At 37.7% G+C, this 24320-nt stretch overlaps 1 protein-coding gene across 15 annotated transcripts in view; it reads left to right on the top strand.

The window, feature by feature from the left end:
- Positions 1-24320, top strand: part of nfixb (nuclear factor I/Xb) — a 132436-nt gene that overhangs the window by 99200 nt on the left and 8916 nt on the right. For 4 of the 15 annotated variants that reach the window (XM_046866709.1, XM_046866707.1, XM_046866714.1 and 1 more), the window contains 9 exons: positions 4773-4835; positions 6137-6211; positions 6558-6669; positions 6963-6998; positions 9771-9898; positions 13208-13282; positions 21089-21217; positions 22965-23140; positions 24115-24262. In XM_046866709.1, coding sequence (XP_046722665.1) covers positions 4773-4835; positions 6137-6211; positions 6558-6669; positions 6963-6998; positions 9771-9898; positions 13208-13282; positions 21089-21217; positions 22965-23140; positions 24115-24262 — 942 coding nt within the window. The remainder of the gene's footprint in view (positions 1-4772; positions 4836-6136; positions 6212-6557; positions 6670-6962; positions 6999-9770; positions 9899-13207; positions 13283-21088; positions 21218-22964; positions 23141-24114; positions 24263-24320) is intronic. The other 11 variants (XM_046866716.1, XM_046866715.1, XM_046866710.1 and 8 more) reach the window with 9 other exon arrangements.

Raw genomic sequence — 24320 nt, forward strand, 5'->3', positions numbered from 1 at the left:
CACAGATAGAGGGCAGTACACACACAGATCAAGGGCAATATGTTGATAAATCGCAGATGAGCGGTCATATGGAGTTCAAGATCAGATTAACAGTGCTGAGCTGCTGTTATTGTGAGAGGAGCTGTGAGGAAAAAAGCAAGAAATCTTTTTCTGTGTGTTTTACATCATAGACAAAAAATGACATCTTGCAGCTGGATGTCTTATAAATGATGATACAAACTTACTAGAATATGGACAACAAAACAAAGTTTCACCTACTATTCAGATTTACATGTGATTTCTAATAGAAGGGTAAAAAACACTGGGAACGTTACATATTGTAACAACGTCTGCTAAAACAAATATTCTCTGAAAACTTTGGCCAAGTAATTCTTGTTTCTTTCTGAAATGTACATGAACAATGAATGTACAATATATGGGCATAGAGTACACGTGACTTTTTCAGCCATATGTGGTTCATCCCCCGACTATTAGCTCAAAGTCAAAGGCGCACAGTTGTATAGAATGTTTGGTTGCAGTAGAATCAAATTTTTACTTCGCTTGAACCATGAGATCTAAACCTGTTCCAGCATTACAATAAACCTGTGCACAAAGCAAACTTCATGAATAGATGGTTTACATGGGTAAGAGTGGAAGATGTTGAGTGGCCTGCTATAGAGCTCTTACCTTAAAGCTACTGAACACCTTTGGGATGAATTGGAACGCTGACCACACCTCGAATTACCTTGTATATATAAAACATCTTGGAGTTAGTTGTGGTCTTGTGGCTGAATACCAAATAGTGTCTATTGACCATATAGCGGACTATGTAGATTGAGCAACACCAGTACATTATATCTTATGTGGTTGCTTTATATAATACATTTCAACGCTTATGTTATTTATGCCGTGTCTGATGTATCTCACATTTCTGTGTGAAAAGGATATAAAGCTTTTAAATCTAGCGAAATAATATACCGCTAAAAATAAGAATAATCGTTTTATTTTTCGTAATTTTTTTTTACAGCTTTTCTTCTCACCCTGAACCCAGTTAGCTTGACCCAGCTTCGCTGTGTGCTGTTGATTTTATGTTGTTGGTGTTTGAGATGTCCTGCAGCAGGCCTGTGTTAGATTAATCCTCTCCATTTGCCAGTGTGAGTCTGCGATAAACTGGCAATCTGAGCTTATTGGCAAATGCATAAGCTGCAAAATAAATAATTAAATGAAAAACAAACCTTTGTTTGTGCACAGTCATTTGCAAGCAGGGCCGTTTATGAATATGCGCTTTGGAAATGAGTCAATTAATTTTTTGTTAGAGTTCTTGAAAGTTGAAAGTAACAATGACCTTTACTTGAATATAAGATCAGCTTCACAGGATATTCCTTCTTACTTTAAACCCATATTTGGTAGTGTGCATACTTTTTTTTAGATTTTGCGCTCATATATCTGTGCATGTGCGACACATTTGTTTTTTGGCCTGTGCTGTGTTCAGGGGTCCTCTGGGTGAGTGTGCTGGATTGATAAGGATGGTGCTGAGCATTTTTTTTTTTTGGATACATTAGCGAGCTGTGTGTGTTTATGTATTTGTTGTGTGTGCACGGAGGGTATATTGTGATTTGCTGATAACAGCAGTGGCTGGGCACCACAGGGCCCCGGCTCTAATAATGGACAGAGCCTCCTTTGTGAGCGTGAGGGTGAGTTGCCCCCTGCTCGCCTCGTTTTTGTCTCTCTCCAATAGAAATAGCTTTTCCATTCACTCCGGTCCAGCTCTGCGCAGTAAGGCTCCATTAATGTGTCTTGTAATTGGATTAGAGCTCGATAAAGACCCAGGACCGTGTTCAGGGATGCACACCACTAGGGGAAGCTAGCTGGAAGAAGAGGTGAAAAATAGTTACGTACTACTACCTTATTACACTTTACTAAAGTACAAATATACTAGAATTGCAACTTATATACATCTTCATGAAATATATGCTCCCTGAATGTTTGGTAAGAGCTGCCAAGTATTGTTGCACACTTCACGATTGTGAACAACATCTTTTGCGGAGCCTGGATACAATCTTATCACATTCCTGTGCATTTAAAAAAATTATTTATTAAATGTACTTCACATTCAATCAAATGCTCTTTAGTGATTAGTATCTTTCAATATACTTTATAATATTGCTATGAAATCCTCATTTTCTGCGCATTAATAGAATAATTATATAAAAAATGTCCAGAAATGTATATAGTATACTTTTGTGATATATATTATGCTTTTGTACTAGAAATACTTTACCATTTAGTGGTCTGAGCTGTCTTTTTACGAGCAGTGTGTCCCTTTATTAGTGAGGGCGTTTGCAAATGTTAAGCTAGCAGGAATTCTCTGACACCACCAGTGCTAAGATGGCTGCCAAATGCTAAGATGGCTGCCAGGATTCCGCAGAGCGACCGAAGCGCATGCAACGAGGAAGGGAACAAGTCCGGGGAAAAAGGGCTTTTGGTTTTCTTCCACTTTTTGATTTTGCTAGTGCCTTTTTTTGTATCAGTTTTTCATTATTTACGTCTGTTACTGTTGTGTTGTTTTAATTTGTAGAACTTGCAATGGGAGCAATGGCTTTTGGACTTCTGATATGCGCCGTTTAGAATTGCACTTTGCTTTCGGTGAAAGAATGATGATTGGTTAGCATTCAATGCTTATTTTCAATAGTATTCCAGTATAATGTATGGTTATGAAAACACTGGATAGCAGAAAGAATGTCACTGAAACTGAGCCAAATACAACATCCAAGAAGCGCCTGGACTCTCCAATATCAGTTTAGTTACAGGCATACTGTAAACGTCTGTGTCACTGCACTCAAAGTTCAGTCCACATCATATATTGCCCTATAATGAGGGCTGCTGTTTAGTAAATTTAGTAAATAATAAAATGTAGTTATTTGTATGTACCATGTCAAGTTATTTGTATGTACCATTTATGTACAGTGTCTTCCGGATTTGGAAGACAATGTTTCCACCCCATTTGCCACCTCAATTCTTACTTTAACTTATACACTATATTTCATAACATTTAACCATCATACTCATATTTGTTTGACAAATATCACATAAATTTATATTCAACTTTGCACAACCTCTACAACCTCTGGATTAAACAAAAATTAAATACAGTGATGTGTAGGGCTGCAGCTATCGGTTATTTTAGTAATCGAGGATTCTACCAATTAGTCCATCGATTAATCCAGTGGTTGAATAAGAAGTACTTTTTTCATTAAAGAGCAATACTAAATATACAAAAGAAAATAAGACGGGTCTCTTTAAATGAGCAGGTAAATTTTTTCCTTTTTAGAAAAATTTCAATTTTTATTGCTGAAATTGCAATATGTAAATTCTAAACCCATTTAGTGCATTTAATTGCCATATTACATCAAAATGCAAGTACAAATATATCAATAAAAATATAAAAATCTATTTCAAATGTTTTAGTTTGAAACTTTGGAAACTTTCTGTTGTGTCCTTTGGCCTGAATCTTCTCCTCGCCCCTCGCTGTTTTCTCTCCGGTCCTCCATTTTTCATTCTGCAGCGCCCTTTGTGCTGAGCTTTCCACGGAAAGGTTGTGATTAAAAATAATATTAATAACGTGACATGAAAAAACGCGCACCTGTAAGTAGACTCTGAGCCCTGCGAACGTACATCGTGTAACGTGGAAAGTGCCGTACGCACGTTTCCAGCCCTGTTTTGTATGTAGGCCGCATTTATAAATGAGACCCCAGAGTGGGGTGGCGCATCAGCAATAATGGTCTGTGGAGAAAGACAGTGCTCTGTGTGTAGTTAAATGGACTAAACGAAGCATAGTGGCAGATAATTTGCCTCGATGCTTTTTTTGTATGCGGATTACTGGAGTTACAGTACTCAAGGAATCGTTTCAGCCCTAGTGATGTGTGCTTATTTAGCCCCAAGAGCATTTGTTGGACTAAATGGACTGAGTTGCTGTCAGTGTTCCCGTTATTCCCAAACGTGTAAAAGGTGGTGAAGTCAGGACTCTGAACTTCTTCCACTTCATCCTTGGCAAAACATGTCTTCATGGCCCGTGCTTCATGCATGGAGGTATTGTCATGCTCTTAATGGGTCTCTAAGTGTTTGTAATGGGTAATTGTGAAGCAACAGCATGCATATGTCTATATAGAATATCTAATATCTATATTACTCCTAAGCAATTTGTCAGATTTATGAATCATATCATGCTTACATTGATTTAAATTCTCACAGTAGAGTTTTAGGTAATTTGGCCAGATTTATAAGAAACTATAGATCAATTCTGACACCCGTACAGCAATGTCAGTATGTGGCCATTTGTTTTGTGCCAAGGAACTAATCAGATATTCTCCTCAGTGTGCCAAACAATATCTAAAATGGATTTGCCTCTGGCTTTATAGTTCTTTTACACTCTAAACTCTTTACACTTGTACAGAAAATTTATAATAGAATATTTAAGGTTTGTTTGTAAATTTTATGTTGTAAGGGTTGAATTTGGGGTAAATGCAGGCAGTGTGGCAGACTGTCGAGAGCATCTGCCAACATGGACCCTGATGAATAAACTAATATAAGTCTGGATTAGACCTTGTTCTACAGGTTTTAAAGGACAGCTACACGGAAAATAGAATGTCAATATCTGTTAGGTGTCTTTTACAATTCGTTGGCTGCTGTGTCATCATTCATTAAAGTGTGGAAAGAACCTAAGTCTCCTTAGTCTTGGCTCAGCCACAGTGTTTTGAAATATGCCTAATTTTATCCTCATCATTTCTTTGCAGAATCTGGACAATCAGAGAACTCCAACCAGCAAGGAGAAGCAGACGTCAAGCCCCCACCCAATGGTACGCTCAGAAAAACAAGCTCAAGCTTAGATACATAATGTATCTAAGCATGCAAACGTTATTACATTTCAGATGCTTTCATGATTGTCGTTTTTTTTGTTTTTGTTTTTTTTTTACTGCTAGCAATAGTGAAATTATACATATTCTTTATGCTCTTTTATATGATTCAACCTACAGGATATATGACATATTAAACATTTCATTTAAGGTATTATCTGATTAAATACATTGAACTATGTTATTTTATTTTCTGGGACAGAAACGCTATCTCACACACACTATACATGTGCATATTTGCACACACGCACATCCAAGCAATTCCAGTTCATAGTAGTTAGGCACTGCTATGCTGCTCGAATGCTCATAAATCACTCTGGCATGATTGGCTGATGAAAACCACATGGTTCCCAAATAGAGCAGCACTGAGCTCATGCTCCAGCATTGCTGGTGAATGCTTTGCATGCACACTTTGACCCCAGTCGATTAATGTGGACAGATCAGAAAATATAACTTTGTTACCTACAGTGACCGCTAAAAACATACATATACAGTGTATTTAATCTTGTATCGATCCGTCTGTATTATTAAATTAACATACATACACAAACTGCTACTTGTATGTACAGCACAAGCAGCGCCTACATATGTATATTGCATTTTACGTTTTTTATACTGGTCCTGATGTGTCAGTGCAGGAGGCACCTGTAGGTTTTACTCTCAGCACACTTATTTAACAGCCACCAAAACATTGAATGAAAATTGGTGAAACTTTTTTCATTGAATTCCTTGTTCAAGACCTGTAACTTTTTTTAAAGATTGAGTTAGCTATAGCAAAGCCATTTAGGTCTGTTTATTTTACACTAGGCAGTTTCAGTGGAGGATTTTCATTCAGTCTCAAAGAAGATGACTTAGTGTTGCCTCAGAGGAAGCTATGGGTCTCTAAAAATTCCAAATTGCTTGTTTAAATGTAATTCACTCACATTCTAAATATCGTTTATGTCAGGTCTTAGTCATTACAAGCCCACTGAATTACTGGAGTTGAACACACAGTTCTTCAGTCATGTTTAGCATCCTTTTTCTCTGAACACCTCAGTCTATAGCAGGACTAACCAAAAAACATCCATCCTGTTATTGTCCCACTGTGACAGTGCACAATATAAATAGAAGGACGAATTTAACAATGTGGTCCATGTGGTGAGTCTGTTTTCAGTGTGTGTGTGTGTGTGTGTGTGTGTGTGTGTGTGTGTGTGTGTGTGTGTGTGTGTGTGTATGACATTCTCTGTTGCTTTCTTGCACCCCAGGGCACCTGAGTTTCCAGGACTGTTTTGTGACTTCAGGAGTGTGGAACGTAGCCGAGCTGGTCCGCGTGTCACAGAGTGAGTCAGATAGACACATTTCCTCTCTTCTTCTCAATATTTCTATCATCTTTCTATATCAGATACATTAATGAAATGATATCATACCTCTAACTTGACTTAAACACGTGCTATTTCAATGATTAAAAGTGTTGATATAGAAAATTTATATCTCTGTAACTAGCATGTTTGTTAGCATTTTTCAGGCCCTAAAATTAGCCACGCTGCTATGCAGGAAAGAACTCTCCTGCCCACATGGCACTTGTAGTTTCAAAACAAAATTAGCCAGTACAGTAAATTATATGAAATTGAGATATGTAAGCTGATCATCAGTAACGGTAGCAAATCTGTTTTTTATTGCGTTTAGCTCCAGTTGCCACAGCTACCGGTCCCAATTTCTCTCTGGCGGACCTGGACAGTCCTGGATATTACAACATCAACCTGGGTCGCCGGTCTATCACGTCCACACCATCGACCAGGTACACACAAGCACACACACACACACGATAAAGTTCACAATGTTGCATGTGGATAAATGTGCTTGGCCAATGCTCTTTCCTCTTTTCTCTAAATTGTGACTGCTTTCTCTGTTCTTGTCTCTTGATCTCTGGATTTATCCTACTGTCTCTCTTTTTCTCTGTCTGTCTCTATTCCTTTCTTTTTCATTGTTTGCTTTTCTCACACACACACACACACACACACACACACACACACACACACACACACACACTGCCTACATTCTTTTTTCCCTCAATTTTCGGGGCCGCCGCAGGACTGAAATGGAGCTGTATGGCAGTCTCCCTCGGAGGTACACCGCACAGTCTGCTCTTCACTGCATTTCACTTCTTTTTGTCTTTGAGTCGTGCAGTAACTCACTCTTTCTGTCTGAGTCTGAAAATCTAAACACTGTCCATTTCTCATTCACAACAATGCACACCAGGCTTGTTTGACATATATTTTTCCCTGAAAACTTTAGCAAAGAGGTAACCTTATGCCACTGGTTTAACTTTGTACAAAATGTTTTGGCTATGTGCAAGTTTCAGAGGGTTTTAATTAGCAGTGGAGACGAAAGATTTCTTTTATTCACTGATTAAATTACCTACAAACATAAGTCTGCAGTAGGCATATAAGTAAAAAAAAGTATAATATGATGTAATATGAATTGACATAGCTGAATATAACATTTGCCAGGAAAATAATTAAGGTCTAAGGACCGCACCCTCTCAGTTAACATTGAAGGCAATGAACTTATAAAAATAAAAAAATAAAAAAGATAAAACCGATTATATCATAGTCATTCACATGCAATTCATCTTACAACTTGGAAGGAAAAACATTCCGATTCGGTATATATCCACCAAACAAATACACTATATGGACAAAAATATTGGGACACCTGACTTTCAAGCCATATGTGGTTCTTTCCCAAACTGTTATCACAAAGTAAGAGGCACACAGTTGTATAGGATGTATTTGGATGTGGTAGCATCCAAATACATCCTATGTTTTCCATCGGTTGGAGTGGAAGATCTTAAGTGACCTTCTATAGAGCTCTGACCTCAACCCTACTCAACCTGTAATGAATTGGATCCCTGACTGCACCTCAGGCCTCCTCACTGTACATCAGTTTACTGACTTTACTAAAGCCCTTGTGGCTGAATGAGCAAAATCTCAATAACTACACTACAGAATCAACTGGAACATCTTTCTAGTGGAGTGGAAATTATTATAGGAACTAATGGGAACTAAATATGGTATGGGATGTTCAAAAATGCACATACCAATCTTATTGTCAGGTGTCCACAAACCTTTGTCTATACAGTGTATTTCTGTCTTGTTAGTCTGATTATGCCATGTCGGTATTTTAGTATTTAGAATAAAATGATTTGGATATTTTGTTCAAAGCTATTTTCTCAGAAGAAAGATTTAAATTCTTTCATTCTTTTAATTCTAAGTTTGTTGGTAACATTTAGCTATGTTTATTTGTTGTTTACACCCTTATCTATATTCTAAAAGGGATTTCACAACCTTTGACAGTAAAATAGTTCAGAGATTTGTTCAGATTTGTTCAGATTTGTTCCGAGCGCGAGTTCAAAAAGAGAAAGAAAAATACCATACCATAATTCTAAGTATGTGGACAAAATATATATTTTGTTGTCAAGTAGTAGTGCTCATTGTAATTCATGCGTAAAAGTCTACGTGGTATGTTTCAGCTGAAATTACAAATTTTGTGGAACGCTGTAGCTGGAGAATGAGTTTTACCATGAGAAAGAAACACTTCCCATGTGTTTTCCACCAGATAAGGGGATTTTCTCCCTTGCTGATTGCAATCCATTCTTCCAACAATTGTTTTTGACACAACGAAGGAGATCATAACAAGGCACAGCATGCTATATCATTTTAAATTAAATGGAGGAAATAGCTTATACAACATTACATTATTAGGGTCAACTTGATTCCGGGCAATGTAAGATCATCTGGGGGTAATTAATTTAATATTAAATAATATATCAAACAAGCCTAACATGTTCTGTATGGAAAACTGCAGTCCTTGAGGGACTCAAGGGACAACCACAGCGTGGTTGAGTTTACATACCAGATTAAACTCCACAAGGACTTCACCATAATATAATTAGTTGCATGGAACTACGAATGTGCACCAAACAATTAAGCTGTCCACAAAAACAATGAGGCTTTCCAGGACTGCAGTCTGACAGCCCTGATATATGGGGTGGCAGATGGATTAGGACATTAAGTTACTAATAATATTTTTTGTATTTTGTATCGTATCGGGAAAGCATGTTATGTTCTTTTTTTTTATCACAAGCTAAATGCATAATGACATTAACACTACATAATTGTTATTATCTCTTTTATTAAATCTCTCTCGGTTCACTTAAAAGTGTTCTTTATTAACTGCCGGTTACATTATAGCCAAAAGCAAAAGAAAAAACACGTGTTTTATGTGGAAGAAAAAAGAAAATATACTACTGACTACTTCAGTAGATTATTCAACTGATAACACTCCTACTGTAGCTAACCAACTCCTAGTAGTTTCAAAGCTGGAGAATGTAAATCAAGGCTTTAATGGAATTAAATTTATAGAATGATTCTCTCAGTCCAGGTGTCATTAATAAGCTAGGACATGTCTGGTCTCCAAAATCTGGTTCTCAAATTTATTCATTCAGAAGCGAATGAATGGGCAAACCCAAGTGGATATAGAGGGGAAAAAAAGACATTGAATCAAATCGAGGACAGTTGATTTAAGACAGTGAGTCTACTTATTGTACTAGCTGCTCGGGTGAGTAGTTTTGCACTGAAAATTATTTGGTTGATAAAAATGCATAGGCGCCTATATCACAACTTAGCTCCAGTGAACAATTAAATAAGTAGGTGTCAGACATCATAACATGTCTTTAATTGTTAATAGGTGTTGAAACTGTAAATTTGATTTGAAGCCACTTCCAGAACCCAGACAGATTTCATAGCAAAGCTGTGCTCACAAATGCTGCACAATACTGTCTATATTTTTTAATTCCTCTTGTCTCTCTCTCTCTCTCTTACCTTCTCTTACTCTCAGCTCAAACAAGCGTAAGTCCATTGATGACAGTGAAATGGAGAGCCCAGTGGATGATGTGTTCTACTCGGGCCGTTCCCCTGCGCCCGGTGGCTCACAGCCCAGTGGTTGGCCTAACGATGTGGATGCAGGTAAATACACCCACATGCATTCACACACACACACACACATACACACACAAATCCATTGGTAGTCTTTTCAACCTTTAAACCTATAAGGAACAAGCACAGTTTGTTAAAAGTTGAAAGTGCTATAAAAATAAAACTGAATGGAAAGAATTGAAATACTTTTGTTAGGGGTGGGATTTCGACTATTGGGTAAGAGAAATGCGTTACTGACTGTGCCCCATTCTGATCTACAATCACAGTATATGCATTGAGCCAAACTAGCACACTGTCTACATGACTCTTCTTTCTGTACACTTTCTTTTCTCCACTTATCTATTTACTTAATTCCTTAATCATTAACTTATTTGTGAGCCAGTCTTTCTCTTAATCTCTCTCTCTCTCTCTCTCTCTCTCTCTCTCTCTCTCTCTCTCTCTCTCTCTCTCTGTTTGTCTGCCTGTCTGTTTGTCTGTCTTTATTTATATATTACAGTGTCTGTGATCATTTCTCACCATATTAGTTGAATCTGTTTATACTTTGTTATTATTAGTTCACCAGTTCACCATAAATTCAGCATGCACACAAACATGCACACTATTGCCTAAATTGCTTTTAGCTTGAAACTTGGACCAATATTGTAAATAAATGCAAATAAATATGTTGTTTAAACACCACTAAGGCCAAAGTGCATATTTTATACAGAAAAGCTCTGTTAAAACTTTGAGTAAATGGTGTTTCAGTTTGCTAGGCAGTTAGCTAGGCATGATGATGCGTCTAAAGCAGTCACTTTTCAGTGTTTGGATTCATTCAACTCTCTTCCTTACACCTCGTCATATATAGTGATTTATACAGAACAGGCCATAAAGTACAGTAAACAGTATGTAAATTAATGAATAAGCAATTTCAATCTTATTTATTCGTCTCCTTCTCCCCACCACCAGCTACCCTCCGATGCAGACAGGAACTAATGACTACAACTTAAAATGCTTGCCAATGTACCATCACAACTCACCACAGAAATGCTGTTTATAAATCTCTGTCTACATGGACGGGCGGGATTGGGGGATAAATTTTGCAGCAACAGATGGGTTACAGTCAAATATTTATATATATATTTAATATATTAAATATATATATATATTTAAACATTATACATTTTAAATATTATAAATATTTTTTAAAAATAATACAATTATATTCTCAATATATACACATTTCAGCAATTATTTATGTATATTTTCTCAGGAAACAATACTATACAAATTAAACCTGGATATATTTTAGAGTAGTCAATGTGCAGCTTGTATAGTATAGATTTACTGTCCTCACATTTGTTGTCAGCTATTTACACAATAATGGCTGTATGTTGAGTTATTTTAGAGGACAGTAAATCTGTACCGCTATACAAGCTGCACATTGACTACTTTATATGTCCAAGTTTAATTTCTATAGTATTATCTTTTAAGAAGATTAAACTCACATCTGCAGTAAAAAAGCTGTGCAGTTAAATACTCAACTATAATGAAAATTCAAGTGTTGCTGTTGGTTATAGTAACACTGACATTATACACAGCTCATCACATTCACAAAAGCTGTGAATATTAGCTAAATGAGCTATAGCAAGGTCTTGGGGAAAAGTCTATTCAACATTGTAAACTGAGTTTGAGTTTACTACATAACTTCAAATCCCCTGACTGAGGAAATCACTATAGCCAAATGCCAAAATCTAGTGAAAAGTTTTCCCAGGACTTTATATATGAAATAAGTATATATAATGAGAGTGTAAAGGTCAGTTGTCTTTTGGCCACATAGTGTATGTTTTGTCTGTTTAATAATTGGGAGTAATCTTATGAGTTTTGCAAGTAACAGCTATAAATAGTTTTTCTCTTGATGTTAATAAATAAAGTGCTATATTTCATGCTACAGAGCAACAGACATTGTGAAGGCCTCCATATTTAACTCTGATTGTTAGAAAACATTGACAGTGAAGACTGTCTTCCCAAAATGCGAAATGATCATCTCTACAACAGATCAACAAAGACATTTTCTGTTTTATATCAGTTAATGCAGAGCTCCCATCATACAGGTCCCCATGTAAATTGTTACTATATAACCGATAAGGTACAGTATTATTGCTTATATAATGACAATATATGTCTGTGCAGGCTTTGTAGCTGCCACTACGATTATAGCCATTGAATATGACTTAACACAAGAAAATTGGGAGAAAAAAAGGCACACAATTGTGCGCTAGTATAAATAATTATAATATACTGTAATAGTGCATGTATGAGTTTATATTTGATTTGTTCTTAGGGCTAACCTTAGGAAAATAGCTAAAACTGCATGCAAGAACTGTGTGTGTAGATGTGTGTGTTCAGTGGCCAGGCCTGCTGTGTGGGTGAAGATGTGTAGGAATGTTATTGCAATACTTTTTGTGACATTTATTAATATATAATCTTTGTTTTATGGCTAAATGGGGTGTACATATTGGAAATATTAAAAAAAGTAGGAATAAATCTTCTAGAAAGAACTTGGCCATGGTTTTTTTTTTTTTTGGTATTTCCTCTTGAATTTCAGGGTGGGGAGGATCGCTTAAACGTCTTAAATAGCATTTCACTCCTATAAAGTCAATTCTGTAGATGATCATTGTGTCTGGGATGTGGTATTCACTGCATTGCCACAACATGACCACATATTTCACATCTGTTTCTCTTTCAGTAATCCCCCATATACACCACCACTACTTCTGGTGGTGAGACTTTCTGGTGTTTATTTCATAAACAAGTTATATAATGGACTTCACACCCTGTAGAACGGAAGCTTCCAGAAAGATGAACAGTACATTTGTTCTTTGTGTCCATATGGTCCCTCATTCCATTCATGCAACACTATGTTCATATGTGCAATGTTTACTGAATTAATGGGGAATAAGACATAAAATACATGATTATTTGCTGCTTTTAAATTTTTTCCCCACAATGTATCATACTGTACCTGCCCCCACCTCCCTCTGACTCTCTCTCTCTCTCTCTCTCTCTCTCTCTCTCTCTCTCTCTCTCTCACTCTCACTCTAAAAATTGTTTCCATATGTAAAGCCATGGATTGTATTTTTGTGTGATCGGCTTTTGTTCGAATTTTCTGTCGTGTGCATATAAGACATATTACATAATGTATATAGTAATATACTATAAAACAGCCTATAAAGTTTTTCACCATGTAATTGATGTAAAATGAATTAACACTGCCCCGTAATGTCCTCTGTCCCAAAAGTCTCTTTCTTTCTCTCTGTCATATTGTTAACTCTGCCCTTCTCCCCTGTTTGGGTTTTTCAGTGCAGCACCATTTGGCCAGTATGCAGGAGAGGAAGATTAAACATGAGAGCGATGGCGTGCAGTTTCCTTACCATGGTTAGACCACATTACCCTCATCTTTACTGCTTTACACCACTCACAACCTGAATCCAAACTGACCGTTCTTCTTTCTCAATGTTGCTACTTCTCCTCTTTGTGTCTTCTTCTTCTTGGTTTCATCTCTCTGTCTTTCTCTCTCTCTGTCTTTCTCTCTCTCTCTCTCTCTTTCTCACTCTCTCTCTCTCTCTCTCTCTCTCTCTCTCTCTCTGTTTTTCTTTCACAATACCCTGTCTCCCCTTGTCCTTTTCTATTGCATATTATATAGAAATGTTTTTTCATGTCATCAAATTCATGGCAAACTTGCTCCGAATTTGTATAAGTAAATAGGATTCCTGTGTTGGAATTATTCCTAACACAATCCTAATCCTGCTTCACATATTTAATATGCTTCAGTAAGAAATCTGTGTTTCAGTTTTGATGTTTGCTCCACATTTTAATACTTCTCTAGTTTCGGGTTTAAAGGTTGGACCAGTGAGTTGAAATTTGGGATACATGCACATTCAAAATCTGGCAGCATCAATAAAATGCATTCTAAACTAAAATGGCTAGAAGAGAAAAGTCCAGGTCACTTATACAACTATGGTTTCCTAGTTAGGGAACGAGACTCTGCATCAGAAGCTGATGTGACGCAGCATCTATGCAAAGGAACGTGTGGTTCCTTGAATAGGGGAACAAGTCGCTGCGTAGCTTCATCTACTGACGCAGCCTTGAGTGAACCTATGAAAGGGACCTTTAGTTTCAGTAGGTACCCCAGGTTCAAACAGGATCACTAATGACAGTGAGTGTTTATCAGTAACAGTTAGTTGCACTAAAATTTATGAGCTGTAGCCTTGTTATTTTCACACCTTTTGGTGCATGATTTCGCAAGAAACCAAAGGCAGGGGTTTACCTTTGGTTTACATCTAACACTGTGTATATGGTTATACATTATTTGTGTAAAAAGCTCAAAGAAAATTTGAGTACTTTTAAAAATACATGTAATTTATTAATATTTGTATTTGTAATACTGAATAGAGCATTACTACACTATTATGAAGTTTTCAAAGTTTTTAAAGTGGGGTCCGGTGTTCCCACACTAATTTAAAAACGACCTGAAAATATCAACTTGGACTTTATATGTTGTGGCAATTGCAGGAATAAAATAAAAGCCCTATACCATAAACACCCAGCATATTGCTGCATACATTTCAATACTAAACCTAATATTTCAATAGGTGGATTAGGTTTCTAAAAAATCTGTACAAAGGGGATCTAGGGAATTTATTTCACAGTTAAAGTGGTCCCTGGCTACATAATCTATTTGTGTGAATGAAAGAAATGTGGTTCTATAATGATGTTGCAGGTTGTCTACTGTGGAGTTTGCAGTTTCTGTATGTAAATTAGCAAATGTTGTAAAACAAAATCAGTAAAAGTATACCCAGCAAATTGGAAAGTTCACTGCTTAGTCTGCATACTCACTATTCATTTATAATACTTGTTTATGTAAGTGTCAGTGATTGTGTAACTGTAGAATACAAGCTGTCAGCTTTGAAAAATGATGTTGAACTATGCTACAAATGTCTCTTAAATTCAACCCCTACACAGTGGAACATAATCTCTGTGAAAAGCCTTTTGAGGAAGTAGCTGTAATCACTTCAAAATAGACCACAGAAAGATATTTTCTAGCACAAGAGTACTATAAGTACTAAATGTTTACCAATATACTAATATACAGTTGGATAGAAGTGTTGAGTATATTAACAGTTTACTTTTCATATACGAGCAAGTCCACTTTGAAATAAATACCCAGATAGTAAATAAACCAGCAATCATAGTCATACTGAGTTTTGAAAAGTAAGAGGTGATCAAATCATAGATTTAACAGATATAAAACCCCAATGTTGCTAGAGAAGTGTAGAAATATAAGACCTAAACAATGACCTTGACACTTAGAATCAGTGACTTCAGATCAGAGCAAGATACTCTTAAAACTTTGTGGATACCGGACCAAACTTTTGGGCTATCCATATTTAGTCCACTGTTCCTTTTTTGTATAACCTACACACTTCCAGGAAGGCTTTTCACAAGATTCAGAAGTATGGCTGTCGGGATCTGACTATTCAGAGCATTAGTGAGTTAATGTTAGATAGAAGGCCCAGCATGCATTTGGTGTTCCAGTTTGTTCCATTAAGGTTCTGCGGGGGTTGAGGTCTGTGCAGGCTCCTCAAGTTCTTTCACAAAAACCATAGCAATCCATGTCATTAAGGACTGCACTTTATGCACAGGGGTATTGTCATGCTGGACGCTTGGGCCACTTATTTTCCACTTTTTTATATGTTTATGCTACAGCACACAAAGACATTTAATACAAATGCTTTCTTCCAAGTTTGTTGCAACAGTTAGAAACTCGGAAAGAACCACATTTGGATGCGATGGATTGGTGTCTACATACTTTTATCCCTAAAATATAATTTAGCTTAGCTGTAGTTGATTAGTGGTCATTTCTTTGACAGAATGTCAATATTCATCAAAAACATCAAAATTATATCATAAATGTTAAACCTGAAATATTAATAAATATTTTAACCTGAGATGCCACAGTTGAAAATAGCGTTAAAGTTGCTAATACTGATTACCACATTGGCATTGAAACACTGGTTCAAGAGTACTCCCTGTCCTGCAGAATTTATTTTAATTTACTTCAGGGATAATAGCTGGTTATTATACAGGATATAACATTTCCACTATATTCCTGGAGTCTAAATGTCTGAGACCACATTGAAAACCTGGGCTGTTTCTATATTCTGTCAAATTTCTACCAAAAAAATAAATACAAAGAAAGGAAATGTACAGTACAATATTCAGATTTCTGCATAGTTTCTACATTATTTTAGATCAAATAAATCATACTGACTATGTTAATTCATTTATAAAAATCGTGAGACTTTTCTTGAGTGTCATCTATTCTCATTATTAGGTGACAGTAGTGCATTTGATCGAATACTGATCATTAGGTTTTACTAAACCTTTGGATCACACAGCAGCTTGATTGCACACTGTTATTAAGGAAAAGTAAAATAGAGAAAGAATACAGGGAAAAACAGAAAGATTCTTCTTTCCATTTATGCTCTTGCTGATAGCATGCAGTCATTTCTTTATGAAAACGTTAAATTAAATTAGAAATGAGAAATGGAAATATTTTCACTACTGTTCTTAGACCTTTGGGTCACACAGTATGTAGTAAATAACATATTTTCACAAGGGACCACTAATGGCCTCAGTGTTTTCATTGGTGTAATTGTAATAAATCCCCTGACTGGGCTTATTGGTTGCTATATCTTGTAATCTATCTACTGATGGATGTTGGCTATTGACCTGAATACAGAGCTTTGTTATCGAATGGTATGCAAGAAGCAGGACTACAGCTGAAATAGCACTGGACTGCAAAAAGCAATAGCACTAAATTTCACAGTAAATCAAAGGGAAATAATGTGTTTCATTAGAAAACTCTGATTTTCAAAGGTTCCAAACATGTGAAGTGTGGGTTTTTGTTGCATTTCTAAATGAGTGTAGTATTAGCTTGTTTGAAAGGTTCCAAAGGGTTCTCGCAGCTGGTAATATTTACTTCTTCCATTGTTTTCCCGTAATTATTAATAGGCATTAATTACCATAATACACAAGTGCACTGGCAGCTACTTATGGCTGCGTGTGTTATGTATGGTTAACTAAATGATACTTTAGCTTGAGGGTTACCAAGGCCTGCCTTGAGACCTAGCACCTGTAAACACACACACACTCACACACATATATACAACCCAAACAAACAAACACACAAAGCACAAATACACTCAGGTGTTTCCTCTGTGAGGCTATAGGCTTTATGTCTTCAAAATATGCCACACACACACACACACACACACACACACACACACACACACAAACAATCTGGAGATAAGCAGCACACTGGTCCAGATGGTGCCTCCATGTGTCAACAGCTATGGGAGCTACTGTGTTACAGAAGACATCTGTTAGCGCAATGATGATGGTAGTGGTGCTGATTGGGAGGTTGGGGGGGGTGTTTGTGTGTTTGTGAGTGTGTGTGACGCTCTGCTACACTCCAAAGGTGATTCAGTACCTGAATGAGGCAATGTTGTTTATCATTACGGCTGACTCTTTGTGCAGTGTAAGCACCCCCTTAACATTCAGTTCATTTACTTTATCCCTCTCTTTTCCATTCAGCATTCCTATATCACTTTGCCTGTTCCATGTATACTGTCCATTCCACAACTAGTGAATGAGAGAATGTTGTAGAAGCACACACATAACATCTTAGGGACTTTTTCCTTCCTGTCCTAAGGGACACCTTCACCCAGGCTTGCTCATCAGGGATAAATACACATAATTCAATTAAATTCTTACATTTTGTAAAGCTGCTTTGAGACAATGGCCATTGTGAAAATCGCTATAGAAATAAACTTGTCTTGACTTGACACACACACACACACACACACTCTGTGCTTATTCTTCATGTGCACCTGTGTCAATCAGGAGACAGGGCCGTGTACAGTTTTTGCAGTATGTGGACGTTTCATGTTTTCTCTTGTGAATTTGTTTTTTTCCTTTAAGTGTGCATGTATGTGCGTGTGTGTGTGCGTGTTTGTTGTGTGGGGACAAAACTCAGCGTTGTGTAAGTGTTCTAGTTTCACGTGTGCCGTTGTGTTACAGCTCAAGGTTTGTCTGACGGCCAGCTTGTTAGTGTGGCAAGACTGAAGGGTCATGGGAGCATTTGATTAACTGCCAGTCTGCTAATACATTATGCCAGGAACTGGACAGAGGAAGAGAAATAACAAATAAAACGCACGCGCACACACACACACACATGCACACACACGCACACGCACAGAGTCACATATGTGTAGACAGGAAAGGGGAGATCATAGAAACTTCTGTCAGCTTTAACTCCAAAGCCTTTTATTTGGCGTCTGTTTCCGGCCACTGACAGAGACGCATATGTTAGCGTATTAATTAATTCTCCATCGTGGAATCAGCCACAAATTTGGAAATTCTATGGATATTTATTTAATTATTTGTTTGTTGATTTAAACATAATCACACCATTTAAAATTCTTAGACAGGGCCACCTAATGTAATTTAAATAATAATAATAATATTAAAAATAATGTGTAATGTGTGTAATAATTTTAAAAGAATATTAAATATAAATTTATTACGAATATTTAAATAAATATCCTTTTTCTCAATTAATGATATTTAATTGATTGTAATACTGATCTAATTGCTGATTATTTAAATTTTGCATACTAGTGGAAATGAAGTATGACATTTTTAGCCATGGCATGCATGTTTAGTGTAGCAGATGTGTATATTTGGAAATATAGTAAAAAAACATTAAGGAAATACCTCACACGATAAATCAGTTGAGAATGAGATTGTAAAGTGGATATGTAAAGGCTCTGTGAGTGATCAGAGTGGATTTAAATAGAATCTTCTATTTTTTTTAGATCACTTTTATTATTCTAATAAATTATGAAATTGTGATAGTGTTTTCACAGCCTGATCTTGACCAGTAGTACCCTGTGATATACAAGCTTAAGATTACACCATGTAGACAGTGTACCTGATGACTGTTTATTTCTCTTTTGGGACAATCATTAAGCTCCCTTATGTCTAAATCTCAGGTATCAGTTACCTTGTAGATGGAAAGAGGGAAGGAGAATGGGGAAGAGAGAGAGAGAGAGAGAGATAAAGAGAGATAAAGAGAGAAAGAAAGGGATAGGCCAGCAAAGGCTGTCATTAGATTTCACACTAATGTAATGTGGCTAATACTAAAAATGCACCAATCATTCTGCCACTACCTGAAACCCCAGAATCTTAAATTGTGTGTTTGGATTACTGTATATTAAAATAATTTCACCTCAAAACCAGCCACAAGTCTTGATCATAAAACAGACTCATTTTTCATTCCTCAGCCCTGACACATTTGGCTGTGTTTCTGGGTCACTTGGTAAGCCCAGTGTATACTTAGCTCCCCTGTTTGCGCCAAACTTTGGAAAAACTCATCGGCCTGAGCTCAGACCCTGTGGCTTTCTGGGCCGACGTTTATAGAAATGGGAGGACACTTTAATGTACCGTTATATACTAGGGGCACATGTCATCGCCTCCTCTCTCCCTCCATTTCTCACACTTCCACCATCATTATTCGCACATCCCTCGCTCCCCTCCTGTCTTCCTCTTCGTCTGGCGCCAAATTGTAGCCTCGGGCTTGCCGGGTTCGGGCCGCGCACAAGAGTACAGCATGTTCTGAAAGAACAGTGCGTTAACTCTGCAAAGATTTATAAAAGAGATGAGTATGGTAATTGAAAGTGTGAAGAGAGTTTTGTTGTGTACTTTATATCAGTACACCTTATTTTGTTTACTTTTATGTCAGGATACACTGTCACGGTCTATTGGTTATATATTTGGACAGACAGGACTGTTACAGCTCCACTGCTAAATGTCACAAAAAAAAAACACCATCCATTTCGAGATTTTATAATCAGCTCAGTTTGCCCAATGTATTCAGTAAACCTTTTTAATCTATAGTTTACAATTTATAGTGTTATTTTAGTCAGGTCAAAGAAAGTAAACAAATACTACAAATAATAGGGAAAAATATATTATTCATAGGAGATGAATAGATCCTGCATCTGTTCTTTCCGGTTTAATTAAAATACATCCTAAAACAGTTTTAATCCTTTTATTACCACTCTGTACCTTACAGGTCCTAGCCTACCAGTTTAACTCATAACAAGCTTAAAATGGTTTGCAGCTAGGCTCATGTATTGCTTTAGGACAGAAAGAAAGCAGAGCAGAGACAACACTTATATTAGGCAGGGAGGAAAAAACTATTCCAGTGGATAATAAGAAGGCACTGGTTTCATCCCACTTGTTTTACATTTTTCTTTTTAAGAAATCTTTATTTATATATATATATATATATATATATATATATATATATATATATATATATATATATATATATATATGCTTCAATAAATAATTTCAGAATGTCATAGAGAAGGGAGGAGGTGAAATAAGGAGAGCAGGATGAAGAGAGCACGAATGCAAAGAGAGAAGGCAACCAAATAAAGCCAAGCACCAGGGGAGAGGTAGTGCATGCTATAGATAAGGCTACTAAAGGGAACTTGTTAGAACATTGTATCTTTAGAAGACCAACTTCCATGAGGTTTTTAAATCTTTTTGGCTCCATTTTTATTGTATCTAGAAAGTCCATGGTTGCCACTTTGAGAGCAACCTCCTTTGCAGCGTTTTTGTTTCGGGGGAACAGTATTTGGTGCTAAGACCCTAAAATTTCTAATCGATTGTTACCATATTTCCTGATGGAAAAAGATATGCACTTGTGTACATACAAAAAAACGATCGAGCTACAGAAGTGTATTCTACTTCCTTTACTTATTCTTATCATCCAGTCTCAGAGCTGAGCAGCACTAAGGGTTAAACTCTAGCATCGCCCTTTGTGTGTGGGGGTGTCATTACGGAGTAGCAAGACAGGCAGACAGACAGACAGATCAAACTAAATATCTAATGGGACCTGCCACCACTGCCTCCACCCAGCTATTTTTCTTGTTGCCAGTCCTCCCTCTCCCATCCTTTTTTTTCTTCCCCATTGCTGCTACAATTGAGGTGATTTTTTTTTTCTCCTCCTAAAGCATACACATCAAGTCAAGGTCCGAACGCAGAGCCTGTTTCATTAAAACCTCCTATCTTTCTTCTGCCATTCTGTTGATCCCGTTTTTTTGCCAGGACTCTCGTCGCCTGGTTCTCTTAAGAAGCCGGGGAAATTCGATTTCAGCGCTCTGTCCGGCCAGACGAGGTCTGCCCGCATGCCGTTCACCCACCACCCACTGCCCATGCTGGCAGGAGTGAGACCAGGTGAGAACTCAGAGCCCCTAAACACCCACCCACCCCCAACACCACCCACCTCCACCCTCCCGCTTTCCCCAGTCTCCCCTCACTAAAGCCTCACACTTATACAGTGCTGGGCACCTTTGGTTTGGCCAAAGAGGTGAGGCTGTGTTTTGCCCTGTTGGGTTGCGGTTGGGTTTGGAGATTTGTGTGTGGGATCTCTCCTACCTTACCCACTTTTGGGTTCCTCCCTCACCTTCTTCTTGAGCTTTTTTTTTTTTTTTTTTAAATAGCTGGTCTGTCTGTCTGTCAATCTGTTTGTGGTGGGACATTCTCAGTGGTGGACTTTGTTTCTGTCTGATCTGGGGTGCAGCGCTTCACTTTCCTCATTCAGATCCATGCTCTGAGCTTCTCAAACAATGTTATTTCAACTGAATTGATTGGGGTTTTTTTGTAATCAGAAATCAATGTTATTAGGTCAGGTGGTGTTTGTTTTTTTACTTAATTTTTTATTTCTTTTTTACAGATCAAACCATCCAAAACCTCCTTTAAAACACCCACTAATTATACCTCAAATGTAGAAATAATACTAATCAATACTTACCAAATATATGCAGTTAAAATACATGGGCCATATTTATTTAAGAAGTCCTGGACTACCTTAAAATACTGAATGTTGTTTATTTGTTTACAGTGGTTATACTGGAGCATCTTCTATCCTGTTTTACTACTACAAAATGGGAACATTTTGTGATATTTTTTTTTTGTTATTTATTTATTATTTTTTTTACTTTTAAAGGACATTTGACCATTGTCGCTCTTGTTTTAGCGAATTTTACAGAATGAAAGAAACATGTTTGCATGCACTTATTGTACATTGTACTCGGTCTTAGTCTTAGTTTTGCACACAGCGATTTTGCACTGAAAACCTGTAATCTTCTGTGTCACAGTGGCAGTCTTTCTTCGCTCTGCCTGTGTTTGCCTTGTTTCATTTTGTATCTCACATGTTATGTGGCTAGATCTGGTACAGGCCTTATGCTTCATTCCCTCCTTGTATGGTGGCCATGCGTTGTTTTTGTGTTCCCTGACTGTGTTTGGGGCTGCCGTTGCCCCGTGGCCCAGGCTCTGGAGTATGTGGCACTCTCACCAGTGAGCTTGGCCTCTGCCCAGTCCCTAATGGGATTAAAGGAGGTAGAAAGAAAGCCGGCGAGACAAGGGGAGAGGAACAGGCGATTGTGGGGGGATGACCGAAGCAGGGCATTGGCTGCTCTCGTCTAGGGGAGCCGGGTGCTTGGCAGGCTTACTCGGGCAGCTGGAGGGACTGTTGGGATGGGCATAGGGAGGCTGGCACGCCATGAGATGAGGGCGAGAGTTCATCCCAGTCATACCAATCAAGATGAAGGAAGACCCACCATTAGAGTAAAGAAAGGAATAGCATGGTTTAATTTTCACTCCCATGAATAAGTGCTTTCCAAGCTATTTTATTCCTTCATGAAAAAAATTCTGAAAATTTTTAGTTCATAAAACCACTGAAACAAGCAGTACTTTTAATGCGGAATTTGGTGTATGGACGTGTGAATGTGTGCATGTATGTAGTACCACCACCTTTCATACTACATAAGGTCACAGTTGTCATCTGTGTATCAATCTGTTTCACGTCACCCATGCAGTTGTGGAAACAGGACTTTCCACATTTAATTCATTTATCAAATACGTTTCTGTGTACCTAACGCTTTTTCCCTGTCTGTCTCTCTCTTTATGTGTGCATCTGTAGGGAGCCCCCGTGCCTCAGCCTCATCTCTGCACTTTCCCTCTCCCTCCATCATCCAGCAGTCGAGCCCTTATTTCACTCACCCCACCATCCGCTACCACCACCACCCGGGGCAGGACCCACTCAAAGAGTTTGTGCAGTTTGTATGTGCTGATGGACCGGGTCAAGCTGGAGGTCAGGTAAGATGCCCACAAAGCAGTCTTTCACAAAATAACTTAATAAATATTTAAGTACACATTATGTAATGATCAGTTTGATTTAACAGGGTGTGCTGCTAGTTGGGTTACATATTAAAATAATATTTAAAGGAAGAAATTATAAAGCCAGTTTTATGTATAAAAATGTATATATGTATATGTATTTCCCAGTTTGTCATAGAAATCAAAATATAGCTATTGTGTTTTATTACTTCACCACATTTTACAGCATAATTTAATAATTTTCCGACATATCTGTTTATGCTTTATGAGCAAAGATTTAATTGGTGAGCAGAAGACAAGGCCAGGTTTTTAATAACAATGTGAGAGCCCTGTCTTGTCTTCTCATGGGTTTTAGTTCGGTGTGAAAGCTAAGATTAAAAGGCAAGCTTTTAAGCCTCACTGTCTTCTTGTTGTGTGCCATGTGCTATTATCAATGCTTTGTACATTTCTCTCTTAATTTCTTCAATAAATCCTCATCTGCACCTCAATCAGCAGCAGATTCCATATATTTCATTCCAACATTGATTCCTCCTTCTGTTATGCTTTTTCCATTTGCTTTGATGTTTTGTAGTTAGTATTTTCTCTCTTGCCTATTTGAGTTAATTTCATTATTATGGATCTCATCATCCTTGTGCCCCTGTGTTTTGTGTTTGAAAAGCCCTCCATCTCGGTCGCTCCTTCACTGCTCCAGTGTCCGTGCCTGTGGTGAATCTATGATTTAGACACACACAGACATACACAAACATAAAAGCCTCCATACCCAAAATCGATGCACATTCGCCATCCTTTTGGTTGTTCCCCCCTTTTCAACACCTCACCACTTTCAGCCACGCCTATTGTACATCTCTGTTTGGAAAGAACCAGCGTTGTCTTGCCGTTTGGTCTTTGGTCTTGTCGCCTTATGGGGTGTCGGACGGCATCCACACTCCTCAACCTGTGTGTGTTGTCTGCAGCCAAACGGGAGCGGCCAGAGCAAAATGCCCGGCTCCTTCTTGCTGCCTCCGCCACCCCCTGTGGCGCGTCCAGTGCCCCTCCCCATGCCCGACTCTAAACCCAGCAGCATGCCCCTTGATGGCGGACTCACCTCGCCCGCATCTCCGTGTAAGTGATCCCCTCCCCGCCATTCTCAATAAACCCATGGACCAAAATTGGACTGTCC

Source organism: Silurus meridionalis, chromosome 14 (assembly GCF_014805685.1).
Source record: "Silurus meridionalis isolate SWU-2019-XX chromosome 14, ASM1480568v1, whole genome shotgun sequence".
NCBI classification, from domain to species: Eukaryota; Metazoa; Chordata; class Actinopteri; order Siluriformes; family Siluridae; genus Silurus; species Silurus meridionalis.